General features: G+C 42.5%; 1 protein-coding gene across 11 annotated transcripts; it reads left to right on the top strand.

Annotated features, from left to right (window-relative positions):
- Window positions 1–1015: 1015 nt before the first annotated feature.
- TGOLN2 (trans-golgi network protein 2) lies at window positions 1016–8845 on the top strand. Of its 11 annotated transcripts, none has more exons than XM_023536399.1 (6): window positions 1016–1155; window positions 1379–1714; window positions 1757–1896; window positions 1939–2760; window positions 3898–3981; window positions 5213–8845. In XM_023536399.1, the coding sequence occupies exons 1-6, from the start codon at window positions 1044–1046 to the stop codon at window positions 5216–5218; spliced, it is 1500 nt and encodes a 499-aa protein (XP_023392167.1). In that variant the 5' UTR covers window positions 1016–1043; the 3' UTR covers window positions 5219–8845. The 11 variants fall into 11 exon arrangements, with proteins under 11 accessions (XP_023392167.1, XP_023392166.1, XP_011368149.2 ...); XM_023536398.1 differs by having other exon boundaries at window positions 1379–1756; window positions 1799–1896; XM_011369847.2 differs by having other exon boundaries at window positions 1379–1756; window positions 1799–1966; window positions 2009–2760.
- The last annotated feature ends 578 nt before the right edge of the window (window positions 8846–9423 follow it).

Below are 9423 nucleotides of genomic sequence, written 5' to 3'. Positions count from 1 at the left end.
TGTGTCCTACTAGATTACATGTTCCATTAAGTTAGGGCTGATCATTTTTTAAATCACTGTCTACAAAGCACCTAGCCTGGCCAATGTTCATAAAACAATTTCAAGAAACAGTAATTTTAAACAGTAAAAAGTAATTTTAATACAAAACTATTTACCCAATGATACCAATTTGGGAGAAAATGAATATGCATAGAAAAAGGACAGAGAAAGTATACTAAGGAGAGAAACATAAGTACACTTGTATGTTTTTTTTTAAACCCACTGAATGTAAACAATAAACTAATGTAGGTGGTAACCTGTGGAGAGGCGGGGAGCAAGAACTTTTTAATTTTTACTTTAAAAATCCCTCTTTGATTTTTAACCATTAAAATGTATTTTCTAATCAAAAATGTTAAATGCTTGCAAGACGGAAACACACACTGAAACATTAATAGTGATTATCCTGGAAGAGTGGGACAAAGATTTTGTTTCCTACTTCTATACGTTCATTAAATTTTCTACAGTGAATACGAACAGCTTTTATTATTAGAAAAGGAATATACTCTTTAAGAAAAAAAGAACTTTGGCGACTTCGAGGGCAATTTCCATGGAGTTAGAAGAGGGGAGCGGCGATGCGAAGGCTCCCGCTATAAAGGTGACGGAATGGATTCTAGGAGAGAGATGAGCACAGCACGTCTGTGCGCTGCGGGAAAAGGATCACGAGAAAGGAGAAGTTAAAAATACGAGCAGAGGATGGGGAGAAGAGGCGCCCGGCCCCAGCGATGTCACTCCCGTGGGATAGTGCACAGGCCGAGGAGCTTAGAAGTACGAAGGGAAAGAAGGATATGGGGAGTGACGGTCTGTTGCCGAGGCTACGGAACAAAGAAACGGAGAAAAGGTGGACACGCCTTCCACAATGGTTGTAAAGCGCAACCACTTATACATCTGACAACTCGAAGCACAACCGGACCGAGACAGCGTAACTGCGCGCCTCCCCGCCTTTCCCCAAGCCCCTCCCCTCGTCCGGGCGGAGCTGCGGCGGGCGCACAGGAAGGGGCGGGGCTATGAATACTGAGTCCGTCCGCGGATCTCGCGACATCGGTAGATCGCGGAAGCGCAGTGTAAGCAGGATGCGGTTCCTGGTTGTGGTGGTCCTGTTGAGCGTTGCGGCGGCAGGTAAGACCCTCCTCATCTCCAAAAAACTTTCATTCATGCGTCACAGTCTCCATCACCGTGGCTGGGCGCCATCGGAGCTTGCTTCTTCCCTGTCCGACTCACCCCTCCCGTCGCCATCATCCCCACCGCCACCGTTTGCCCGTTGCCCGGTTCTCTTAAGCCTTTGAGGATTCCTTTTTCCCAGCCTGCCTCTCTTCAGAGCCAACTAGTTTCTCTTTTTCAGGAGCCGTGCCGCCCAATCCTCCCTCATCAGCCGCCGAAAAACTCTTCAGTCTGGGAAAACGAGAGACTGCAGCAAGAAACTCCAACGCGCCCGCCTCAAGCCAGCTGTCTGAGGATCTCTACCCACCCACTCTGGAACATCATTCTGTGAAAGATAACCCTGCCAAGTTGAAGTCGCAGCACGAATCCACAGGAGACGAATCCACAGGAGACAACTCGGGCAAATCAAATAAGGAGCACCAGTCTGGGAAAGATACTTCTGACAAGTCGGACCCAGAGAACCAGAACGCCAAAGATACTTCTGACGAGTCGGATCTGGAGCAACAGTCCGCCAAAGATAGTTCTGACAAGTCGAATCTGGGGCATCCGTCTGGGAAAGATACTTCTGACAAATCGGATCCGAAGCAGCAGTCCACCAAAGATACTTCTGACAAGTCGGATCCCGAGCAACAGTCCGCCAAAGATACATCTGATAAGTCGAATCTGGAGCATCAGTCTGCCAAAGATAGTTCTGGCAAGTTGGATCTGGAGCACCAGTCTGGGAAAGATACTTCTGACAAGTCGGATCCAGAGCAACAGTCCGCCAAAGATAGTTCTGACAAGTCGAATCCGGGGCATCAGTCTGGGAAAGATACTTCTGACAAGTCGGATCCGAAGCAGCAGTCCACCAAAGATACTTCTGACAAGTCGGATCCCGAGCAACAGTCCGCCAAAGATACTTCTGATAAGTTGGATCTGGAGCATCAGTCTGCCAAAGATAGTTCTGGCAAGTCGGATCTAGAGCACCAGTCTGGGAAAGATGCTTCTGACAAGTCGGATCCAGAGCACCAGTCTGCCAAAGATATTTCTGGCAAGTCAGATGGGGAGCAGCAGTCCTCAAAAGACAATTCTGGCAAGTTGGATCTGGAGCACCAGTCCACGGAAGACGGGTCCAACAAGCCAGTCTCCAACCCCTCCTCTAATAACAAGGAGCCCACCAAGCCTGACTTAAGCACACTCACTGACAAAGGAGAGACCGCTCCTCACGCTTCCAGAACTGAATCTGGGGAAAGTGTATTACTGGACTCTGACTCCACTTCTCCCCAGCAGGAGGGAGAAAGTAAGTCTTCAAAACCTGCTGAAGACGTGAAGCCCAAGAAAACTGTGGAAGGTGATACAGAGCTTGAAGAGGGTTCTCCACCCAAAGAAAAAGAAGTGCTTGGCCCTGCCTCTAGAGGGAATCATGAGGGGACACTTCTGGATTCCATGAGTAATGAGAAGGACGACCTTTATAAAGACCATCTTGGAAGTGCCAGTGCAGAGAGCAGCCATTTCTTTGCATACTTGGTGACTGCAGCCATTCTTGTTGCTGTCCTCTATATTGCCTATCACAACAAGCGGAAGGTAAGTCAAGAGTTACCTTAAGAGAAATAGGATATTCTCCACCCTGAAAACTTGGTATATGGGCCAATATCCATCATTCATCTATCTGCCTGTGAACACTGGGGATTTTAAGACACATTTCAGTTTTTTTTCAGACCCTGCTGGGCTCTACTCTTGTTTTGTAAATCATTTGTTTTCATGTCTGTTTCCTCTGAGTGCCCTCTGCTGCTACATTTGGTGCCAAGTTAGGACATTTTTATGATCCGACCTGAATTGGGGTCTCCTCCCATAATCTTGAACTTAGATCCTAATTACAGTTTATAAGTAGTTAGAGCACCTATCTTCCTGTTTCCACTCTCAAGACAGTGCATCATTTCTAGCTTCCTCTGTAAGCATTATTTTCCATCTGCAGTGGCAGAAAGAATGGTTACGTAGTATTCGACATCAACAGCAGAGAGCCCAGGGACTATCTTGTGCAATTAGTTTAATTTCTGATTAGAAGAAAGACCAGAAATTGCGTGGATACACTCATCTTTTACTTGGTTTGGTGTGAAGTAATATCTGTGTTGCTTGGCAATCACTCCAATGACAAAATGATTGCATTTCTTATTGAACTCTAAGAATTTAGTAGTTTCTGTAACCTGATTAAAATTAGAGTTCAGTTCATGATGGCTGTAAGGCCTGTGGCTCTAAAGAATGAGGGAAGACATTTAGTTAAAATGGTGCATTCCTTATTCTACATCTAACATCATGGAGAATAACTTTAGGTATGAAATGAAAGAGGCAAGGTTAAGATAAAGCAAAGTATGGGGTGAAAGGGTACATTTGTAGAAAAGAAATAATTCCTTTAAAAAAAAAAAAAGTCTTAGCCTGGAGCTCTCTAAAGAAGGAGTTGGCAGATCTTTGACTGTGTACTCTTGAGTAAATCAACTGACTCCCACAAGCTAGAGCCCAAACAGCCTTCCCCCATCTGCCGTTTCCTATTTAGCAGTATTAAGGATTCTAATGGAACCCTAGGCCCTGTCCTCCCTAAAACTGTTATAGTTTAAATAGGCCTCTTTGTAGGTGTACTGCTCTTTTTGCTGTCAGGGTTATTAACAGACTGAAACACGTCATTATAGAGGCACTTGTTAATCATTTTCTTTTTCCTTTCCCCAGATTATTGCTTTTGTCCTGGAAGGAAAAAAATCCAAACTCACTCGGCGGCCAAAGGCCAGTGACTATCAGCGTTTGGACCAGAAGGTAAGAAGGAAGACCCAGGTCCATGCAAGGGATGTGCAGTCTCAGATGGGCCCAGCAGTGGACTTCCATGGGTGTGGCAGCAGCTACCATTGCTCCTGCCCTTTTCAGACACAGAGACATGTATACATGTACGATGTTAGCACTGAAGAGACCTTCAAGCACTCTACAGCAGCTCCCTTGATAGATGAAGAAACTCAGGCCCAAAAACATGATAAATTTTTTTCCCTAAGTTCCCACCTCAAATTCGTGGCAAAATCAAGACCTGATGGCAATTCCCTAGGCTCTTGTCCTGTTCTTTTTGTGCTATACCAGTTCTTCACAAATTTTAATAGGCATTTTGATAGAAAGCAAAATCTGATTCTCTAGGTTTGGGGTGGAGGCTATGCTTCTACATTTCTAGGAAATTCCCATGTGGCTCCATATGCTGCTGGAACCACACTTTAGGGAGCAAAGCACTAAACTACACTCCCTGAAAACAAGTCCAGGAACATATAGGCCTCCAACTTCCAGACCAGCCCTGCTAAGCACTGTGGACTAGATTTCCTTAGTACAGCCTCTGCCAGAAGCAAAGCCCTCCTTCTACCCTGCAGCAGCAGGAGCTGAGTAACGTTCTCCCAAGGGCAGCCTGAATAAGCATGAACAGTGTACTCCCACTACCTTGCTGCCAGCATGCACCCTTCCTTTCTCCTAAACGGCAAGGGCAGGGCATTGGTAAAGAGTTGCATGTGCCCTAACTGTGAGTTGTTCCCAGACTCCCTATAAGGAATACAATTCTTGTGCACAGCTTGTACCAGCTATAGAATAAGCCACTCAGCTTAGAACATCTTTGCTAATAGCCCAATAGGTCAGCTTCACAGTATGGTGCTGGCCTTGTACCTTCCCAGATACTTTAAGGATTTCTGCCCCGCCCCCCATTATAATTTTTCTGATTAAAAATATGCACATTTAAATAATTCAATATAGAATGGTATAAAATAGAAGCCAAGATTCTCATATTCCCTCCACTTAGTACCTTTCTACTGTTTTATTTCAAATTGACTTTTAAAGTAATTTTATGTGTTTCATTTTATCAATTGCTATTTGTATGGTGGAGAGTCAGTTTGTCTTAATTCTGAATTTTTGCCCTTAGCCGCAACTCTTGAGATCTTTTTCCCTTGAAATCATAGCCATAAGGTATATTTCTCTGGGGACAAAAAATTGAATATTTCCAATTATGTTTCTCTCATTTCAGATTTGATTTTTCTGTTTTTGAGAACTGTGTCCTTCCTGCTGATTTATTTCTAAATCAAGAGAAATGAAGAGAAAAGTAATGTGACCCAAGAGACCCAGGAGACATCAAACCTCTAGGGTTTGGTGGCAAGTTTGGGCTGGCATAGGTTGGGTGGGGGAGGATTGCTTTGTTTTTTGCACCTGTACTTTGGTGACCCTATATTCCTGTGTCCCTGTTATTTCCGCTAGTGTCTTCCATCCTTTCCCCCTGAGTGTGAGGAGGAGCATGTGGGAACCCAGCTGTGACCAAAGGGAGATCCAGCCCTAGGCAAGCTAGTGCTGCTGACCACCCTCCCTTGGACCTTGGCTCTGTAGTAAAGCTACCCCTTGAAAGTAGCATTGCATTTGCCACTATTTATCTTCACAGACATAAGAGAAAACTCTGCAGGTTGAGGTGCTTTTCTGCCAAGGTCTCTCTGGGGGATGTACCCTACAAAAGATGTAGAAGGTGAATGCTGATGGGCAAAGGGCTACTTTGAACACATAATTCTCTTCAAAGGCTTTAGCAGCAAACCAGAAGAGCTGCTTTTTTTAAAAAAGTGCTTTACTGCCTGCAGGTCCAACCTGTCTAGCATATGTTCCTCACATTTTTGGTATTTTCATATTACTTAAGAGAAAGTGAATCAACTTCCATTTGGTTGTACTGAGCATAAAACTGAACTTGGGGATTCTAGGAGTAACGTTCTAAAGCCACTGTTCGTCACGGATTTTTAAAAATATAGTTGTGATTATTGAAACACTGCATTCTCCATACTCAAAATTGTAACAGGAACTTTGAAATAAGGTAGGTTTGTGCTTGTGCAAGCAAAGATGTGGAAGGGTTTTGGATAGTTTTGGTTTTGGTCTGCATTTTTTTCAAAGGCCTTTTATGAAATAGGTTGCCCACAAACTCTATTTTGCCTTTGTTGCCTAAAATAGACAAATACTTTTGTTTAGAAACTAACTATACTGTCTTTTACTTTAATCTAGTTTAATGATCCTCTCATCTAATCTAGTTTAATGATCCTCTCATCTGTAAAGTGCTAAGGGTAATTTAGTAAAAATTCTTTTTATATCCCATTTGAGTTATTAAAATTTAAGAAATTCAGAGTTCTCTTAGGATAACTGAGAGTAGTGTTTAAAGTTTTATTTAAATCTTCTAGTCATGCTACTCTGTTATAGAGAGCCTAAAAAGAGTTGTTTCTGAAAAGAAAAAACAAATACAATAACTGATCTCAGGGAAGTAAAAGGATTGCGGGAAGTGAGAGGGATATGATGAATTCTGTGCTGTTGAAGAAGTAAGTCTAAAGAAGAGGTCATCCTGTGTCGTATAACCTTCTACCTTACTTAAAATGAGTTGAGATTTTCATTCTCTGCACGTACCTATTCGTAGAGATAAGAAATGAATGTTCTTCTTGGCATCATTCTCTCTACTTGTGCAGCAGTCTTATAATACTTTCCTCCAATCCGAGGAGTCTTCTGTCAGGCTCTTCTAGCATTCCATAAGACCATGGTTATTTTATTCCCTTTTCTGTTTCCCTTTTCCCTTTCCTCCTCTAGTGCTGTCTGTTCCTGCCCATCTACACTAGCACCTTTCCTCCAAACGTCAAGCTTGCCTAGATTTCTCCCATGCCCATCCATTCTGTTTGTTACTCATTCTACTATTCAACTTCTCCAATAAGTGTTGCTTCCATTACCTTGCCATTCACTTTGGTCCTTGACTTTCTACTGTTTTTATGAAGGTTCAGATCACAAAATCCAGTGGCTTGTTCTCAAAACTTAGTCTTGACCTTGATAGAATTAGATATTATTGACCAAGTAGACATTCCCCTCTTCTAGATTCTCCTACAAACTGTCCACGAGTCTAAGAAGTCCTTTGCCTGATGCTGGTCCTCAAAGCCAGGTCTCTCTAATCCTTCATTTCCTCAGAAATTCATCCATTCTTCATCCTCTGAGTAAGTGACTCCCAAGTCTTTATCCTTCGCCTAGTTCTCAAAGAAACCAGTCTTGCTGTGTGCTGAATACTTCAGCTTACTTGTCCTACTGTCACTAAAACTGAATTTCTCTCTTCTACCCATTATATTGCCCTTTGCAACTGCTCAGTTTCTTTAATCCTCTCCAAACTACATTTTTACCATTTTTATCTGTCGTAAAAAGTCCTATACATTTAAAAAAAAAAAAAAAAAAAAACACGATAGCTCCAGCTACAATCTTTTTCCATTTTCCTTGCTTCCTTGTCCCATACTCCCACCCATTTCACCTCTCCTGGATTTTTTTTCAGGAGCCACCTTAATGGTTCTCCTATCTTCTCTTGCATGCATATAGAAACCGGATTGATCTTTCTAAAATACTTGCCCTGATCTGAAGCTTCTGTGTCTCTTGGCTTAGAGAATCGAGTTTATAGGCTCTTTAGTATTGAGGACTCTGCAGATGGGCACTTTCCTGCCCATCTTTCTCTGCATCCTAGCCAGGCCCAAGGCCCCTGTTATGAGGTGCCAGTCTAGGCCTGTTTTTGTTCTTGCTGTGTCCTCCGTTCCCTGACTTCCCATGGTTCTTTGGTTAGGTTGCTTCTCCTTACTTTTCTTTCCTTTACCTCCTCAAAATCTGTTTCTTTGGGGCCCAGCTCAAGTTTTGCCATGTACCTAATTCCACCTCTATGATTGACTCTTTCCTTTCTACTTTCATAGTTCTTAATAATGCCAATCACAAATTTTGGAACTTTAGCAAAAAGTCAGTATGTGATGTGTCTGATCTCCCCAAGAAAACCAAGCTACTTGTGGGAGTGCCCTTGGCACTGTCTGCATATCTGCCTAGCATAGTGACATTCCTTAGGTACTTCAGTTCCTTTGTTTAGGACATCTGGTTGCAAATTAACTGAGGTTTCACACAGCTCTTTCTGGTTACTGGTTTGTGTCCCTTATTGATGGATTTTGTTTATAAAGAGAGCAGAAAGGTTAGTTGGTTTCGGGAACCAAGAGTGTTGGCATCAAGTGGACACGTAAGTATTGTGAAATCCATGTAACTCCACTTTAGCACCTCTGATAAGTATCATTTTCTTGTACTGAAAGAGTACAGTAGAATTTAAGTTTCACTTTAGAAATTGCACTGAAGGAAATCTCTCACACCAAAGAAAAACTTGTTTTCTGCATAATCTTTTAAAGAGACTGAAGCATGTTTTCCTAGAGATTGTATGGATGAGGGCTAGCTGGCTGAGGCATCTCAAGACGGAGGTGGGCTGGGCAGGCAATGAAATCCAGGGAGCCATGACAGGCACCCCTCTCTAGACAGCTGTGTGCTTCCTTTCCTGCCCCCAGCTTTTGGTTGAAGGGTGATTTCTATTAGGAATCTATGCATCAGTCATGGATGTTAATAGAGGAGCTTGTTTTCCTGTTGGATTACTGAGCAGATTTAAAGAGTATTTTTTGGACTCTGGGAGAGTAGAACGCTAGTCTCTCTCAAAAGGCTAAGACTACTTGGAAAGACCTGACAACTAGCTATATATACTTTGGCATTTCTTTTCCCATGATGGCTTTTAATGAAATACTTGGCAATTCTAAACCTCTAAAATTCTCATTGTTCCAGTTCCTGTCATTTAAATAAAGAAAAGAAAAAGGAAGCCTGCCCCTTGTTTTTACAGGGTAACTTGATACATAATGCTGCATGTGTGATAAAAGGTAGCATGCTCTTTGCACATGTTCTGAAGTGCTGAATCATTTGAACAGGGAAGAGAGCATGTTACACACCAGACCTTGTAGTTCTGTCAGCTGTTTTCTGAAAACTTGCTGGCAAGGTGGTTTGGCATGGCTTCTCTTATGTAAGGATCCTGGGAAGAGATTTTCAGGTTTACTTTAACTGTGTATCTTGGTCAAGACTGAATCACAACTGAGCTAGTTCTACAAGCTACGTGAATTTCCTAACTATCCACGTTTAGAAACTCCTCTGTAAAGGGTTGAGTCTGAGCTGTGAAATTTGAAGCTGCCAACCAAGCCAGCCTCTTCATACTCTGATAGATATTCCTTTAATTCAGAAGTTTACTGTGTTAAATAATGATTGCTTATTGACATGGTTTCCTTTTTTGTTCACCCAGTTAGTAGACTGCCACTGTTTTGCAATGTTTTGTATTTTCAGCCTTTTGTAACTTAACTATAATTAATTTTTTTAAAGTTTATTTGGTCTGGTAAGTATTTTTCAGTA

This window comes from Pteropus vampyrus, unplaced genomic scaffold, assembly GCF_000151845.1.
Source record: "Pteropus vampyrus isolate Shadow unplaced genomic scaffold, Pvam_2.0 Scaffold156, whole genome shotgun sequence".
NCBI lineage: Eukaryota > Metazoa > Chordata > Mammalia > Chiroptera > Pteropodidae > Pteropus > Pteropus vampyrus.
This window is presented reverse-complemented; position numbering and strand designations above follow the sequence as displayed.